Below are 18,491 nucleotides of genomic sequence, written 5' to 3'. Positions count from 1 at the left end.
TGGAATGTAGGGAATTCCAGAATTTTGACTCAGCGACACTGAAAGAACAGCAATAGCTGTCCAAATCAGGTGTGTGACTTGGAGGGAAACTTGGAGTTGATGGTGTTCCCATGATATTGCTGTTTTTGTCCATCTTGGGAGTTAAGGTCACTGAGCTTGGAAGTTCTATTGAAGTAAGCTTGGTGAGTTACTGCGGTGCATCTTGTAGATCAGAAATACAGCAGCCATAGTGAGGTGGTGGTGGATATTGAGTCCAGTGGTGCTGATCAAACAAACTGCTTTGTCCTGAATGATGTTGAACTTGTGTTGTTGGTGCTACGAGTTCAGGCGAGTGATAAATCCTTCAACACTATTGTGGCTGAGATCAACTAAACTGGCACAGACCAGGGATCAAACCTGGGATCTTTATGACCCAGTGCCACAGTGTGCAATGAATCAAAAAATCTTTTAAAACACAAATTAATTTCTCAAAGTATACAAAAATTAGAAAAAGAAATGTTTCTGCAATGCTTTTTGCTGTGCTGTCTTATTTGCGTATTAATTAAACGGACACCTTTTTTAGTTCGTATAAATAGATACATGATGGATATATTTTGGGGACTAAGTAAATTAATTGAGTAATTCAATATTTGTGCAACTCGATTAATATTCTGGTTGTGTGCACCCAACCCCTTGATGTCAGTTAGTGATAACATAAAAACTTATTGCACAATAAAAATAGTGTATTCTTTTCTAAGCTGGTTAAATGAATCATTCCTATAATGAAAATAAAAATGTTAGGATACATCTAAACAACCCTTCACAGAATATTTGGTTAATCTTTTTAATCTAATAAGACTGACAAAAATAGTAAAATAATACAACTTGATAAATTTTATCCATAGGTTTTATGTTCATCTATTGCTGAAGTTATTGAAACAAGCAAAAGGAACAGCATAAAGCATATATTTGATAAATTTCCAGAGCTAGCTGCAGAATCAAACTGGAAGTGAGATGTTTGTTTCAAAGTGAGGCACATTGGGAGGAAGAGAAGCACAGACACACAACAAGGGAGAGAAAATGGCATAGATATACAGAGGAACTTTAAGCAACAGTGATAGATGAGTAGTACAGATTCACTCAAAATACTCAGAATGAGAGAAGAGAACCATAACTGACGAGGACGGTTATGTACAGCCATAGTTGAATTTGTTCCAGAAGGATGTACTTGCACAAAATGAAAATTAAATTATTTTGCTTCAAATTATCAAGATTGTGCTGTAATAAAATAAGGTATGCCCACCCCTGCAATTGATCTTATCCATAATAATTAATCCTCCTACTTTTCTCCTAATTTATCCTCTTATTTTATATTTGTCACTATATTTTGTTCCTTAACATGTCTCTCATTTTGCTGGTAGACTTTTGAAATAGACCTGTGATATATGAAAATATAAGTGCAAAAATTTGCTAGATTTTGAGACTTTGATCGAATTATAATTAATGAGAGAGTTTTTGTGATGAAATCCAAAGGTAAAGATGCAATGTTATTGTCTCTGTGTGGTGCAATTTTAAAGAAAGTAAAATCATTACAAGCACCTCTCTTTATAATGCACTCTTTTCAAGAGCTGTATTGCAACACTTACAGTGGAGGTGGAGTTACCAAGAGGTAGTTTGTTCATCAGAGTGCCATAAACAAGTATTGTGTTATCAATCAATGAGAATTTTTAGTGCTATTTTTGCAGTTTTTCTAAATATCACCAGACGACAACACTGTCTTCTGAGTCAAAATAATATAGGTTAAGTTTAAGTATGCCCTGACATGGTCTAAATCACCAGCAGCCACACATCTATTTGTGTATGCATATTTTGCTATTTATGACCATGTTCATTAAATATACAAATGTGAATGGAGTTTGTTATGAATTGTCGTCTTCTGCAATATAACTTCTTGTTACCTGTGTTTTCTCTCCTGTCTCCTGCATCAGCTCATGCACATTTACCTTTTTGTTTGATCTGCATCTTCTCACTTCAAATCACAATGTGAGTTAAGAACCTGAAGAGTTCTGGTACAGTAGTATGATTCAGATTTCAAATAATCAATCATTTCATTACAGGCTTTTAAGAGCCAGGCAATCTTATTTTAAAGTTAATCTTATTTTATGTCATGTCGGGGGGAAAAAACACCAAGCTATGACGATGGATTCCAAATTTTTGTTATTTAGATGGACAATAGATGTCACAGAAATACTTGCATAAGTATAAGAGTCTTTTCACTTATTTATTTAACTTTTACACATTCTTGATGTGCAAATTTTAAAAGCCTGCAATGAAATTTAGGATGCTGAATAGTTAGTTCCAGTAGATGCACTAAAATATTTTTGCCAAATGTTTTTCATAATTTTAAGTTGTGCTTCATTGTTTAACCCTTTAATCATTTATGGCATATCCTTAGTAGGCCACTTGGAAATTAAACTCCTCTTCTTTAAAGTTTTCTGCGTGAATTGTAATTTAATATTGCAGTTAATTACACTGTGTAAAGATATGCTTCAGTTTTTCTAACATTGTGCTGACTTACTTTTTTGATCAACAGTATTGTTATTTACATTAAAAATGTGTTCTCCTGCCACCTAAGGCAGGGAGAAGGTCTCAATATACAACTTAAAAAAAAAATACAATGAAGCCTTCTGAATAACCTGCTTGTTTTCTTTTGAAGGAAAAAGATTCTTAAAAGCAGCATATTCTTATAACTAGGTTTCAAAATCTTAAGATATAGTTTGGGGAAAGTTCCATCACATAAAAAGTCTAATGTAACTATCTGCTCAGAGTACTGTAGTAATATAAGGCAAATTGGTGCTGATAGGATTGCTGGACTTGGTAACCAGCACTGCCATTTCACTGTCATTTTGGAATGCCTTCTGAGCTCTGTAAAATGAGTACTGGAATAAAGGAATGGTTATCAATATCCAGCTATATAGGATGGGTGTTGGAACATTTAAAAAAAAACAATTTATTTTCAGTAATATTTCATTCTCCATCCTATTGTGTGCCAAATTCATAGGATGAGTTTTCGCACGCTTTTATGAGTCTTTTGATGAAGTATTTGTTTAATGGGAAAGCAATTGTGACAATTCTTACACAAGTGCGATACAAGTGATGCTCAAAGTTCACTTCACTGTATTAAATGTTTATGCTATTGCACATTCTTTTTGGCCTCGCTGTGTTTTGTTGCCTATTTTGAGGCAGATTCAGTCGAGCCTTTATTCGGGAAAACAAATTAGCTGGTTGGGTGGCTGGAGCAAACAGCAGTATCCCTGTGCTTGAACAGAACCAAAACAGTTTTTTCCTTGTGGAGGGGAAAACAGAGAGACAGACTATTATCTGAATGGTGACAGATTAGGTAAAGGGGAGGTGCAACGAGACCTGGGTGTCATGGTACATCAGTCATTGAAGGTTGTCATGCAGGTACAGCAGGCGGTTAAGAAAGCAAATGGCATGTTGGCCTTCATAGCGAGGGGATTTGAATACAGGGGCAGGGAGGTGTTACTACAGTTGTACAGGGCCTTGGTGAGGCCACACCTGGAGTATTGTGTACAGTTTTGGTCTCCTAACTTGAGGAAGGATGTTCTTGCTATTGAGGGAGTGCAGCGAAGGTTCACTAGACTGATTCCCGGGATGGCGGTACTGACATATCAAGAAAGACTGGATCAACTGGGCTTGTATTCACTGGAGTTCAGAAGAATGAGAGGGGATTTCATAGAAACGTTTAAAATTCTGACGGGTTTAGACAGGTTAGATGCAGGAAGAATGTTTCCAATGTTGGGGAAGTCCAGAACCAGGGGTCACAGTCTCAGGATAAGGGATAAGCCATTTAGGACCGAGATGAGGAAAAATTTCTTCATCCAGAGAGTGGTGAACCTGTGGAATTCTCTACCACAGAAAGTTGTTGAGGCCAATTCACTAAATATATTCAAAAAGGAGTTAGATGTAGTCCTTACTACTAGGGGGATCAAGGGGTATGGCGAGAAAGCAGGAATGGGGTACTGAAGTTGTATGTTCAGCCATGAACTCATTGAATGGCGGTGCAGGCTCAAAGGGCCGAATGGCCTACTCCTGCACCTATTTTCTATGTTTCTAACACTATTTTGTTAATATTTGTATGTACATTTGGATATTTTGTTCAAACAAAGGAACTGGGTTCTTTACTATCACACATTACCAGCTAAATGCCTCTCTGCGTCAGATTCCGGTTACATTTTATCAACACCTTCAGGGGAGAAATTTGGCAAAAAATAATAAATAACTCTAATTTCTGAATCACAGTTGATCTGCTTGATGACAATGGAAGCTAAATATTACTCCCAAATCATAGGGCTCAATTTTCCCGTGTCATTTGTTCCGTTTTTTTGGCGCGCGCCTTTTTTTTGGTGTATTTATTTTTTTTTTTCAAACTTCCCCCCTGCAATCTGCGCCAGCATAACCGACTGAGTTATGATTTTTCTAGGCCAGTTTTTTTTTTGATGACCCCCATGTCTGCTCCGGTTTTTATAATTTTTCACAGTTTGGCCAAAATTTTTTCCTCCTAGGTTGGCATATCTGGCCACTCCCGAAAAACTTTCTGGGCATTTAAAAAAACCAGCGCACATTGACAAATTGGTGCTGAAAGATGCCATTGCTTTTAAGAACATAAGAACATAAGAAATAGGAACAGGAGTAGGCCATACGGCCCCTCAAGCCTGCTCCACCATTCAATAAGATCATGGCTGATCTGATCATGGACTCAGCTCCATTTCCCTGTCTGCTCCCCATAACCCTTTACTCTCTTATTGCTGAAAAATCTGTCTATCTCTGCCTTAAATATATTCAATGACCCAGCCTCCACAGCTCTCTGGGGCAGAGAATTCCATAGATTTACAACCCTCAGAGAAGAAATTTCTCCTCATCTCTGTTTTAAATGGGTGGCCCCTTATTCTAAGACTGTCCCCTAGTTTTAGTTTCCCCTATGAGTGGAAATATTCTCTCTGCATCCACCTTGTTGAGCCCCCTCATCATCTTGTATGTTTTAATAAGATCACCTCTGAACGCCAATGTGTATAGGCCCAACCTACCTTCATAAGTCAACCCCCTCATCTCTGGAATCAACCTTGTGAACCTTCTCTGAACAGCATCCAATGCAAGTATATCCTTCCTTAAATACGGAGACCAAAACTGTACTCAGTACTCTAGGTGTGGCCTCACCAATACCTTGTACAGTTGTAGCAGGACTTCTCTGCTTTTATACTCTATCCCCCTTGCAATAAAGGCCAACATTCCATTTGCCTTCCTGATTCCTTGCTGTACCTGCATACTAACTTTTTGTGTTTCATGCACAAGGACTCCCAGGTCTCTCTGTACTGCAGCACTTTGCAATTTTTCTCCATTTAAATTTTAATTTGCTTTTCTATTATTTCTGCCAAAGTGGATAACCTCACATTTTCCCACATTATATTCCATCTGCCAAATTTTTGTCCACTTACTTCGCCTATTTATATCCCTTTGCAGATTTTTTGTGTCCTCCTCACAATTTGCTTTCCCACCTATCTTTGTATCATCAGCAAACTTGGCAACATTACACATTAATCGAAGATTTTGGAGGGAGTCAAGAACACTGTAAAAATCAATAATAAAGTTCAACTTTTTTTAATCTGTCAACATAGTAAATGTGAGTTTGTTGGATTTCAGAAGTTTTCTCTTTTTTTTACTCAACTCACACGCCACCACCGAACATCTTGAAGCAGGGCTGGAGGGTCGTAGCTTTGGCCGGCAGAATCGGCCCCGCGCCCGGACACTGGCTCGGAAGGAAAACAAGCCCCGGGGGGGGGCGGGGGCGGGGGAAGGGAGGGAGGAACATCAGAGCCCGTAGTGTGCTGGGCAGGAGGCCTTAACCCACCTCGGGTATATCGAGACAGGCGTTCGTACCTCCACCTGAGTGATGCAGACTGTCAGAAAGCTGCGTTTCCGCAAAGAAGTTGTAAGTGAGATCTGTGAGTTGGTCAAAACAGACCTGCAACCTAGAAACATCAGGAGGACTGCTTTGTCAGTTGAAGTGAAAGTTACAGCTGTACTTTCTATGTCTCTGGCTCGTTTCAAGCTACAACTGGGGATGTGTGAGCCATCTCCCAACATGCAACACATGTCTGCATTCGCCAAGTGACAGCTGCATTGTATGTACAGGAACAGAAAAGGTTTCCACTCCATTAATGTACAGCTCGTGTGTGATGACATGCATCGTATCATGTCAGTCGATGCAAGATATCCTGGGAGCACCTATGATGCGTTCATACTACGCGAGAGTGCTATATCTGCCATGTTTCAGCAGCAGCTAGAAGGGCAGAGCTGGCTGCTGGGAGACAAAGGGTACGTTCTCGCCACCTGGCTCATGACGCCCCTACGTGTAACCCGGATGGAAGCTGACCGTGAAGGCAACATGTCGCACATTGTGACGCACGGTATCATAGAGAGGACCATTGGCATCTTGAAACAGTGTTTCCGATGCCTGGACCATTCCGGAGGCTACTTGCTGTACTCCCCTGACTGTTGTATGCTGCATGCTGCATAACTTAGCCATCATGAGGCAGCAGCACCTGGTAATGCAAGACCCACCTGCGGTGAGCGTGGCTGATGATAATGATGCGGAAGATGTAGATGATGAGCACGAGGACGAGGCCGAGGAAACCATGCAAGTGCTGGAGTATAACGGCGGAGGAGGGCGGACCATCGTGCCCCTTTAACGATTGCTCGAGCCTTGCACCAGCAGCTCATCCATCAACGCTTTACTGCTGCCTGAGAGCTCAGCGACGACAATTCCACATGGACCATGTTTACTGTTTGGAGCTGTTCCGTAATGTTGTGTTGTGTTAATGGAACAAATGATGGAAATTATTCTTGTTTACTTAAAAAGTTGTGTTAAGAATGGAACAAATAGTGGAAATAATTCAGTTTTAATATAAGATATATTTTATCCAAAAGGTTAACAAACCATTCTTTTGCACTTAACTTCAATAAAATTATTCTTGTATCAAACTACTTTAAGATCAGTTTAAAAACTTTAATATCATTTACAAACTTTTAAACTTGTAAATTTACATAACTTACAAAAAACTTTTAATTTGAGAACATTTACAACAGTAACAACAATATCATCATCATCGTAGGCGGTCCCTTGAACGAGGAAGACTGCTTCCACGTGAGTTCACAGATGTTTCAATGAAGGACCCGATGTTCCAGTCCTGAACTCTAATTGAGGGGGTGGAAGATGCCTGTGCGTAATTTTTTAACATGTGGTGACCGTTGCACATCAACCACCACACGAGCCTGACAGAGCTAGGCGTTTATCCAGATGCAAGAGTTAACCAAGACGACTGGAGACCAGCTCTGCTGCACAGACCTAGTGCGCGCACACATCGTAGTGTGGGCATGCCCGTGCTGCCCCTAGGCCCTCGGCTCTTCTGGGCCCAGTACCCTAATTCGCCGCACCTTCGCCACGATCTCTCGCCGCTTCTCCATTGCAAGTATTTGCCGCACCTCCGCCATGATCTCCCACCAAATCTCAACCACGATTCCTCATCACTCCTCCACCCGGATCACTCGTCGCAAGTCTGCCACAACCTTCCCGCTCCTCTGCTTTACCAGGGCCCCGCTGATGCTCCTGCCCACGCTCTAAATGGTGACCTGGGTGCTGATGTCACCTCGAAGCCAATAATACAACAATAATAATAAAAACAGCAGCAAAGAAAGGCTGCACCCATCTCTCCTTCACCTTATTCTAAGACCGCCCGCTGCGCTTGGTCTTGGACACTCCACCAACCACCGCTGCCCGCAGGTGGTGGCGCAGTGTTTCTGGGCTTGGTACCAAGCTTATTCTTTCTAAGATCTCAGGTAGTCTGCCCCTGTTGAAGGGCGGGGGGTCGGGGGAGCTGTTGGCAGTAGGTGGCAAGTTGGAGGGCCCGGCTTTGGGCTCTTCAGAGGCTGGTGTGGTGATTGGAGTGGGAGTGTTAGTTGATTCCGTCAGTGGGCGCGGGGTCTGGGCATGTTCCCTTATTGCAGCAGCTAACTGCAACATGCCATCCCTCATGTGCCCTGATAGTGTCTCAATGACCTGCAACACTCCCTCCATCATGTTCAGCAAAACTGTCTCAACGACCTGCAATATTCCCTCCATCATGGTCAGTGACTGTGTTTGCACTATCTCTGACATTCCCTCCCTGATTGTCACTGATAGCCCATCAGCTACCTCTGACATTCCTTCCCTCATGGTCACTATTCCCTCACTGATGGTCCCGGACATTGTTCCCATTTCTCGTGTCATTGCCGTTACTTCTCCCGACAGTCCCGCTACCTCATCGCTCATCCCACTGATGGCGTCCAGGAGTGATTGGGTAAGGTCAGTGCTATCCGCTCTCAATGACATCATCTAAACCGTATCTGTTAGATCCTGCACCACAGGAGAATGTGGTCGAGCTATTCTTCCCCATCTCCCCAGAGGTGTAGCTCACACCACACCACTGGGACCCACAGCGTGGGACGGTGGGGCGCTGGGTGTGCCTCGCTGCACTCTACCACTGGGACCGCAACCTCGGAAGGTGGGAAACCATGGAATGTCCCACCAGCACTCAAACAACTAGTTACGGAAGGGGCGGTCACCCCAATGAGTGGCACCTCCTCCAAAGTCAGTAAAACATTGGGGGCTTCATCCATCCCCTCCCCTCCCCCTCCCCCTCACTCCCACGTTCTTGGTGTGGAGGGTTGGGTTCGAAGATGTTATCCTGTTCAGGCTGGTCCTTGTCTAAATTTTCTTCTACATCGTCAAGGTCGGCCTCAAGTTCTGCAAAATATAACAGAACACATACAAATGGTTAGCAGCAGAGGAGGGGGCAGGGTGGGTGGCATGAGTAGGCTCACACAGCGCAGGCAGCAGGCTGATTTGAAGGACCACGATGAATGATAGCACATTACATCAACCGAAGTGTAGCTGACGGAGACATCCCCAGGAACTGAAGCATAACTAGCCCGCGCAGTACTTAACATTTAGCAAAGCCAGACACTGGAATTTGCAGGACTTACCCCCTCCCTCGGAGTGTGGGCCCAGCTTGTGCAGTGATGGGTTGCTTTTCTCCAGGCAGGACCCATCTCTTCCAAGGGTGTCAGTGGCTGCAAATTTGTCTGGCCTCCTGTTCGAGTTCTTGTTTGTTGTGTGCTACTTTCCTCTGCAAAGATGAAAACATAACTTTTTAGAGAGGGTATCTTTCTGCTGGGTGGGACATATATAGATGGTGACATTTACAATTGCAATTCCATTGAAAAATGAAAATATTACTTACACTAACTACTTGACCAAGGTCCTGCCACTTTTTGCACTTGCCTCCAGACGTCAGGGTGGAGATTATTGCGCAGTAATCTCCTGCAAGTTGGTTCCAGCGTTTCTTCATTTCTTTGGGTGGAACTTTTATGTGACACCTGCTGGTGTCCAGCTCCTGCCATCTGTTCTCAATCACAGTAACTCGTGCCTCCACTTCTTCCAGTAAGAAATTCTTGGTCCTTGCACCGCGTTGCATCTTGTACTGCTGCAGCTGCGATTTTTCCAATGCTCTCACGCAGCACTTGTATAACACACAACTGACTCTTTAAAAATGGCCAATTGCCAACTCGGAGCTGTAGTGCACATGCGCGTCCATTGCAACGACGTCAGAAACTTAATTTATTTTTCCACCTGCATGCGCAGAAGGTGCGGCACCGTTTTTCGGCACAGACAGCAGGCTCCACCCCCCTCCGAGGCGACTGGACATGCTGCGCGACGCCAAAATCGAATTATAGGTCAGGGAAACTTTGGCAAATTATTTCTGGCCTAGAAAAACTGGTGTAATTCTGGCAATATGCCAGAAAACAGGCTTGGGCAAAATTGAGCCCAATGAAACTACCTCTTATCCCTTTGATTATAGCAGTTACTAGTTCTCAGACTTCCAAGTTTTTCATGAGTTTGCATGATCTTTGTAGCAGTTATTATTTCCCCAAACTCCTTTAATTTTGCTTGAGGTCTTCATGATGTACCATCATATGATCTGGCATGCTTTGATTTAAATTCTGTTCAAATGCCAAACTTCTTTTTCTGAACGAGTACATAATGCAGCATGGTTACCACAAACATAGATCCTTGAACATAGATCTTTAAAAAGTATTCAAATAACTAAGCTATTTAAAACAAAAAAAATTGTCTTGTCATTGGCTAACCACCATGCAGAACCTTAGAGGAAATGTTTTTATCTCTTTCACATGCCTAAGAATTTTAACTTTAAAAAAGCACCCACGAGCAACAAATCCATCCTCCACAGTCTTCATGACTGTGAAGAATGATTGTGGAATCTTAATCAATCTCATGTTTATTTAACCCATTTGAAATTAACATTCTAACACTTGAGTACTGCCTGATGCACAAATCAAAATGCAAAAGAGATGCATAGTTATGGCATAATTAAGGGAGTAGATCAGGGACGTTTTCTATTTGTGCTGTTATTCTCATGCTATTGTGTATTACTTCATAAAGTCCATACAGCAAAGGAGTTTCAACGAAGTAGCACTTTCTACATCACCTTTTCAGTATAATACTGAACGACTGATATGCTACAGAACTTGTTTGGAGCTAAGTAATTTCAAGTCTTTTTTTCTGTGGTACATTACATTAAACTATGTTTTAAATATGGAATATCAGTCATTATGTTTCTATTAACCAGAGAAAGGTAGTGATCTATTTTCTTTTATCTGCATCTATCTATTCCTAGTGTTTTCATATTTTATAGGTGCAACATTTGGAGCCAGGTGGTCACTACGTGCGTTTGAAGTTTACAGTGGACAACCACATTCAATATTATATACCAAAGCAAGAGGATATTCATGAACTGGTAGGCAGCCTGAATCGAGGTTTACACAACTGAAGAACAGTTATTGGTAATTTATGAATGTGTAGAGGACAGTGGGTATCCCTTGATAACATAGAATACAAATTCTGAATTGTGCAAATGTTTCATTAACAAAAGTTGAGTTTTAATATATATAATTTGTATAAATATAAAAAAAATCAAGGAAAAATTGCTAACCTCTATTTACTATCTACCATATTTATTTTCTTAATTTTTTGCGCACAGACCCTGCAAAGGCAGAGCCTTTCTAATATAACATTATGTGGTGTGTCACCTCTCTGTTTGGCTATGAATACTGTCTTGTCACCTCTGTCTTGGTTTTCGAGTCCTTAAGGCAGTGATCAGAATCAAATGGTACAGGAGAAAACAAACCGAAAGATGTGGTTGAAGAATAATGTCAGAAAGAACATATAGAAATACAATTAACCATGCTGCTATACTACTGTTTTTGCATTGATGCAAAGCAGTTATTACATTTTTGGGTCTTTTTTGCCCTTGCTCTGGATTTTTCAGCTTTCATACATTAGACTACTCTCTTAGCTGTTTATGACCTCAAGATTGCTTTCACTGGTCCTGATGTCCAGGTAAGTTTTGATAGGTGCCCAGGATAACAAACTGAGAACCCTTTTTGACATTACTTTGGCTAATAGATTTATCCTATACATCCGTCTCATCTTTGAAAGCAGTAAAGTTACACTAACATAGAACTAGTTTAAATGTCAAAACAAACGTATTAAAACAAGTAAATAACAGGTTCACATTTTTGATTTGAGTTTGATAATTTTAAATACTTTGACAATTAAACACTTTTGGACCAAAAGTCCACATGGGGAGGTGCCCCCTGCATTCCATGGTTTGGAAGGGAACCAATTAAAAAAAAAAAAATGTTCCTCAATCTTCAAAGTCTGGGCTACGATCTTCAGCCTGGACCCCAAAGTGGTTTTCAGCTCAGCCATTCGAGCTGCCAGTGTGCTTGCTTTGAGATATAGGGCTGATCCTGCCCTAATCATCTGTTAGGCCTGCCATGTGGGAACTTCCTCTTACTCTATTGGCTTTGTAAGGGATAGGTGGAGGCTCCTTTGACTACCAGGCCCATAGAAATACCAATCTTAAATTGGGATGCAGCATATCTGGGGGCTGGCTTGATTTCCGACCTTTCTGGTGCACTCCAACTGGAGTGAATTTTCCAGCAACGTTGAACGTTTAGCCATACAGGGCTGTGGTAGAATGTAAAATACGAGGATTTTTATTGTGTTGGAGTTGAAACAGTATTAATGGGAAATGTATATAGTGCCACACATACACACACGGGTGCAAAAAGTAGAAAAATATTCAGTTCCCTTTCACCACCATAAGAACATAAGAAATAGAAGCAGGAGTAGGCCATTTGGCCCCTTGAGCCTGATCCGCTATTCAATAAGATCATGGCTGATCCTGGCCTCAACTCTACTTCCCTGCCCGCTCCCCATAACAAAGCGCAGTGAAATTTTAGAAGTGAGCACAGAAGAATGTACACCATACAAAGTTAATTAATTACCAATAAGTACAGATAATAGATCTGCACCATTTCTGCATGGTTTCTAATGAATTATTCTAGCAGGAAGGGCCGTGATAATTATAAAACCATGGAATGTGTTTGTCCTGTCTTTCTTTTATGTTTAGTATTCACATATGGATTACATTTTCTGAAGTAGCCATCAATAAATAATATTGGCATCCATTATGGATAAATTGCCAAGCAACTGTCAAGATGAAGATGGTTAAAAAATTAAATTTAGAAACCATTGTCTTGACAGTACTACCTTTGGGAGATGTTAATATGATGTTGGTGCACGCTATCCAACAGCAAATGTGGACCATAAAGTATGTTGCATAATCTATAACACTGGGAATTCACATGCATTACAAATACATATTAATAAATACTTTAATAGTTAGTTATTTCTAAGCAATTTGCATTATCTTTCACTGATTTTTCAACTCAATTTTGAAATTAACAAAAGTTATTTTGTTTTCTCAGTTGTACCAAGAAATCGAAATTTGTCCTAAAATTACTCATCGTGTTCAGTTTGACAAGTCTGATACTTCTGTTAATTATGGTAAGGATATGTGCAAAATTTATATGCAGATTTCCTCAATTACTTTTATTAGTCAATTGTGGCTTATTTTTGTTTTCTTATTTCGATATCCCCAACACCCTGATTTAAAGGAAAATGTGTAATTTTTATTATTTTTACAACAGGGACCAGTTGCACAAAAGTTAAGACCAGTCTTGAAGCCAGCCTGGGACTGATTTGTTTGATTCGACTTGGGGATAAAGTCATTGTATAATTAGAGGCTTAGTTGTATACAGTCGACTCATAATGTGAAGTTGGTTAATTTAATTTAAATGTAAATTGAAATTACATTGGATTACATAGGATATACGACACAGAAACAGGCCATTCGTCCCAACAAGTCCATGCTGGCATTTATGCTCCACTCCAGCCTCCTCCTGTCTTTCCTCATCGAAATCTATCAGCATAACCCTCTATTTCCTTCTCCCTCATATGCTTGTCTAGTCTCCACTTAAATGCATCTATACCATTCACTTCAACCACTCCCTGTGGTAGAGAGTTCCACATTCTCACTATTTGGTTAAATAACTTTCTTCTGAATTCCCTATTCAATTTCTTGGTGACTATCATATTGATGCCTCTATTTTGCTCTTCCCCACAAGTGGAAAAATTTTTTCTGTATCCACTCTCTCAAAATCTTCCTCTATTAGGTCACCCCTCGGCCTTTTTTCAAGAGAAAAGAGACCCAGCCTGTTCATCCTTTACTGATATGTATACCCTTGCATTCCTGGTATTATCCTTGTAAATCTTCTCTGCACCCTGTCCATGCCTCTATATCCTTTTTATAATATGGCGACCAGATCTGTACGCAGTATTCTTAGGGGTCAAGTTGTTCCTATTTTTTTGGAGCAACTAGTTTAGAACGGAGTATCTTAGAAATTGCAATTCACGGCTTTTAGTTTGCTCCAGTTCTCGTGAGTTCGAACAGTTTCATTTTAGAACAGATTTTATTTTTCAAAAGGGGGCGTGCCCGGCCACTTACGCCTGTTTTGCAAGTTTAGGCAGCAAAAACTTACTCCAAACTAACTTAGAATGGAGTAAGTGTAGATTTTTGTACGTTCAGAAAAACCTTGCCTACACTTAGAAAATCAGGTGTGGGTTACAAATCAGGCGTAGGGAAGAGGGGGGGTTTACAAACATTAAACACTTCACTTTTACAAATAAAGAGCCATCATCAATAATAAATGCTAAATAAATCAATAAATAAACCAATAAATCAATCCAAATAAATGAATTAAAAAAAAATTAAAAATCACTCAATAAATAAAAAAATTATTTCTACTCACCTACTGCAGCACCGGGGAGGGGAGGAGTGGGGGGGGGGGGGGTGGAGAAGAGAGGAGGGGGAGAGGAGGGAGGGGGAGAAGATGGGGGGGAGAAGAAAAGAAGATGGTGGGGGGGAGAAGAAAAGAAGATGGTGGGGGGGGAGAAGAAAAGAAGATGGCGGGGGGGGAGAAGAAAAGAAGATGGCGGGGGGGGAGAAGGTCGGGGGGGGGAAGATGAGAAGGTGGGGGGAAGATGAGAAGGTGGGGGGGGGAAGATGAGAAGATGGGAGGGGGGGGAGGTGAGAAGGGGGGAGGGGAGAAGATGAGAAGATTGGAGGGAGGAGGATGAGAAGATTGGGGGGGTGGGGAGAAGATGAGAAGATGGGGGGCGGGAGAAGAGGAGAAGATGAGAAGGTGGGGGGGAAATGAGAAGGTGGGGGGGGAGAAGATGAGAAGATGGGGGGGGGGAAATGAGAAGGTGGGGGATGAGAAGGTGGGGGATGAGAAGATGGGGGGGGGTGGGGAGAAGGTGGGGGGGTGGGGAGAGAAGACGATGAAGAAGCCCCGCACACAGCCGATGCTGGGCTGCCGCCGCTGCCGACTTTTCGGGCGGGTCCGCCCCAGCGAGAGGCGCCGGGCGGGCGGGGCCCGTCGACGTTGAGGAAGCCGGGCCCCACTGAGGACTTCAGGCGGGACCCGCATGCAGCTGATGCCGGGCTGCTGCTACCGCCGACTCTTCGGGCGGGGCCCGCCCCAGCGAGAGGCCAGGCGTGCGGGCCCCGCCGCCGAGGTAAGATGCGCAGGCCACTCGGCCGGGGATAGGGGTGACGTCCCTTCGGCTTGGGATAGGGTCGTCGCCCCGGAGACAGGATGCCGGCAGCTACTGCGCATGCGCGCAGCCTCTACTGCGCATGCGCGCAGCTGCCGGCGCTGTTTTCGCCGCAGGGCTGTAGCTCCGCCCCTAGCAGTTCCTGCTGCGCCGTGCCGAGGTGGAATTGGGCCTACAGCTATCTGAGAATCGCGAGGTAAGTATTCGGCGCAATTTTTATTCTATAAATTAGGCGGGCCTCTTCGATGTGCGCCGTTCTAGCGGGCGGCCGAAACTTGACCCCATCGTGTGGTTCCAAGGTACAATACAGGTTTAGCATAACTTCCCTATTCAATTCTATACCTCTAGAAATAAACCCTAGTGCTTGGTTTGCTTTTGTATGGCTTGTGTCGCAACTTTTAGTGATTTGTGTATTTGTACTCCGAGATCCCTTTGTTCCTCTCTTCCCCTAGACTCGCACCGTCCAAGTAATAAGTGACCTCCCTATTCTTCCTACCAAAATGTAATACCTCACATTCATGTGTTGAACTTCATTTTGCCAATTATGTGCTCATTCTGCAAGTTTATTAATGTCCTCCTGTAATTTGTTGCAGTCCTCCTCAGTATTGACAATTTGGTGTCATCCGCAAATTTAGTAATTGTGTTTTTGCTTCCAAAGTCTAAATCGTTAATATAAATTGTGAACAACAGTGGTCCCAGCACTGATCCTTGTGAAACAACACTACCCACCTTCTGCCACTGTGAATAGCTACCTTTTACTCTTTCTGTCTTGAAGCCAGCTAGCTATCCATTCTGCTACTTGTTCCCTGACTCCGCATTCTCTGACCTTGTTGATCAGTCTATTATGGAGTACCTTATCGAAAGTTTTTGAAAATCTAGATAAATTACATCTAATTACCATTGTTTACTCTCTCCGTTACCTCTTCAAAAAATTCAGTGAGATTGGTTAAGCAAAACATTCCCTTTTTGAAATCCATACTGACTATTCGTTATTATATTTTTGGTTTCGAGATGTTCTTCTATTTTCTCCTTTAGTTGGGATTCCATTATTTTTTTCTACCACTGATGTTAAACTGACTGGTCTATAATTCCCCGGATATGTTCTATCCCCCTTCTTAAATATACGCATTTAATTACATTAGCTATCTGTTCTCTGGCACTACACCTTTTTCTACCGAATTGTTAAAAATGTGTAGTAATGCCTCTGCTATCTCTTCCCTGGGATTCTTTTAAAATGTGTGGATGCAATCCATCCAGACCATGGGTTTTATCCTCTTCGAGTTTGATTTGGTTTATTTAATATATCCCCACTTTATTTTAAATTTACTTATCTCATTACTAATCTCATCATCCAATGTCATGTCCACCTGTTCCATCTCCCTGGTAAATACTGAAAGAAAATAATTATTTAATATTTCTGCCATCTCTCTATTACCTGTGGTATTATCCTGTCTATCCCTTAATGGCCCTATTCCCATCCCAACTTCCTTTTTTTATTGATGTGTCTGTAAAATTTTTACTATTTTGTTTTATGTTCGTTGATAATTTAATTTCATAGTTCCTCTTTTCCTTCCTAATTGTTATTTTGACTTCTCTCCTAATTTTTTTTTTATACCCTTATGCACTCTCCTGCTGTCTATGCACTTTATTTCCTTACCCTCAATTATTCCCTTTCGCTTTATTCATCCCGTGGAGTCTCATCAGTGTTTAGTTTGTTCTTTCCTTTTAGAGGAATATATTTTTCCTGCACTCTGTTGAACGCTGTTTTAAATGTTTCTCGTTGCTGTTCTACATCGTTTTTGCCAGTATTTTTACCAATTTTATTTTCCCAAGTTTTATTCTCAGCCCCTCCAATCTATTACCCTGGTTTTTGTCATAGTTTTGTCTTTCTCAATTATAATCGTAAAGCATAATATATTATGGTCACTATTTTCTAGATGTTCCCCTACCTTTACTTCTCTTATCTGCTCTGGTTCATTCCTCATTACAAATTGGGTTAGAAACGAATCCTGTACACATTGTAGGAACTCCGTTCTAACTAATTTTTTTTCAATCTATGGGGGAGGCCATCTTAGACTGGGTGTTATGTAATGAGAGAGGATTAATTAGCAATCTCGTTGTGCGAGGCCCCTGGGGGAAGAGTGACCATAATATGGTGGAATTCTGCATTGGGATGGAGAATGAAACAGTTAATTCAGAGACCATGGTCCAGAACTTAAAGAAGGCTAACTTTGAAGGTATGAGGCGTGAATTGGCTGGGATGGATTGGCGAATGATACTTAAGGGGTTGACTGTGGATGGGCAATGGCAGACATTTAGAGACCGCATGGATGAACTACAACAATTGTACATTCCTGTCTGGCATAGAAATAAAAAAGGGAAGGTGGCTCAACCGTGGCTATCAAGGGAAATCAGGGATAGTATTAAAGCCAAGGAAGTGGCATACAAATTGGCCAGAAATAGCAGCAAACCTGGGGACTGGGAGAAATTTAGAACTCAGCAGAGGAAGACAAAGGGTTTGATTAGGGCAGGGAAAATGGAGTATGAGAAGAAGCTTGCAGGGAACATTAAGACGGATTGCAAAAGTTTCTATAGATATGTAAAGAGAAAAAGGTTAGTAAAGACAAACATAGGTCCCCTGCAGTCAGAATCAGGGGAAGTCATAACAGGGAACAAAGAAATGGCGGACCAATTGAACAAGTACTTTGGTTCGGTATTCATGAAGGAGGACACGAACAACCTTCCGGTTATAAAAGGGGTCGGGGGGGTCTAGTAAGGAGGAGGAACTGAGGGAAATCCTTATTAGCCGGGAAATTGTGTTGGGGAAATTGATGGGATTGAAGGCCGATAAATCCCCAGGGCCTGATGGACTGCATCCCAGAGTACTTAAGGAGGTGGCCTTGGAAATAGTGGATGCGTTGACAGTCATTTTCCAACATTCCATTGACTCTGGATCAGTTCCTATGGAGTGGAGGGTAGCCAATGTAACCCCACTTTTTAAAAAAGGAGGGAGAGAGAAAACAGGGAATTATAGACTGGTCAGCCTGACATCGGTAGTGGGTAAAATGATGGAATCAATTATTAAGGATGTCATAACAGTGCATTTGGAAAGAGGTGACATGATAGGTCCAAGTCAGCATGGATTTGTGAAAGGGAAATCATGCTTGACAAATCTTCTGGAATTTTTTGAGGATGTTTCCAGTGGAGTGGATAAGGGAGAACCAGTTGATGTGGTATATTTGGACTTTCAGAAGGCGTTCGACAAGGTCCCACACAAGAGATTGATGTGCAAAGTTAGAGCACATGGGATTGGGGGTAGTGTACTGACATGGATTGAGAACTGGTTGTC

The 18,491-nt window shown here is 41.8% G+C and overlaps 1 protein-coding gene across 2 annotated transcripts in view; it reads left to right on the top strand.

Annotated features, from left to right (window-relative positions):
• LOC139276003 (rho guanine nucleotide exchange factor TIAM1-like) overlaps positions 1–18,491 on the top strand; it is a 421,871-nt gene that overhangs the window by 213,296 nt on the left and 190,084 nt on the right. For both annotated transcript variants that reach the window (XM_070893321.1, XM_070893322.1), the window contains exons 13-14: positions 10,812–10,913; positions 12,952–13,030. In XM_070893321.1, coding sequence (XP_070749422.1) covers positions 10,812–10,913; positions 12,952–13,030 — 181 coding nt within the window. The remainder of the gene's footprint in view (positions 1–10,811; positions 10,914–12,951; positions 13,031–18,491) is intronic.

Source organism: Pristiophorus japonicus, chromosome 11 (assembly GCF_044704955.1).
Source record: "Pristiophorus japonicus isolate sPriJap1 chromosome 11, sPriJap1.hap1, whole genome shotgun sequence".
Lineage (NCBI taxonomy): Eukaryota > Metazoa > Chordata > Chondrichthyes > Pristiophoridae > Pristiophorus > Pristiophorus japonicus.
This window is presented reverse-complemented; position numbering and strand designations above follow the sequence as displayed.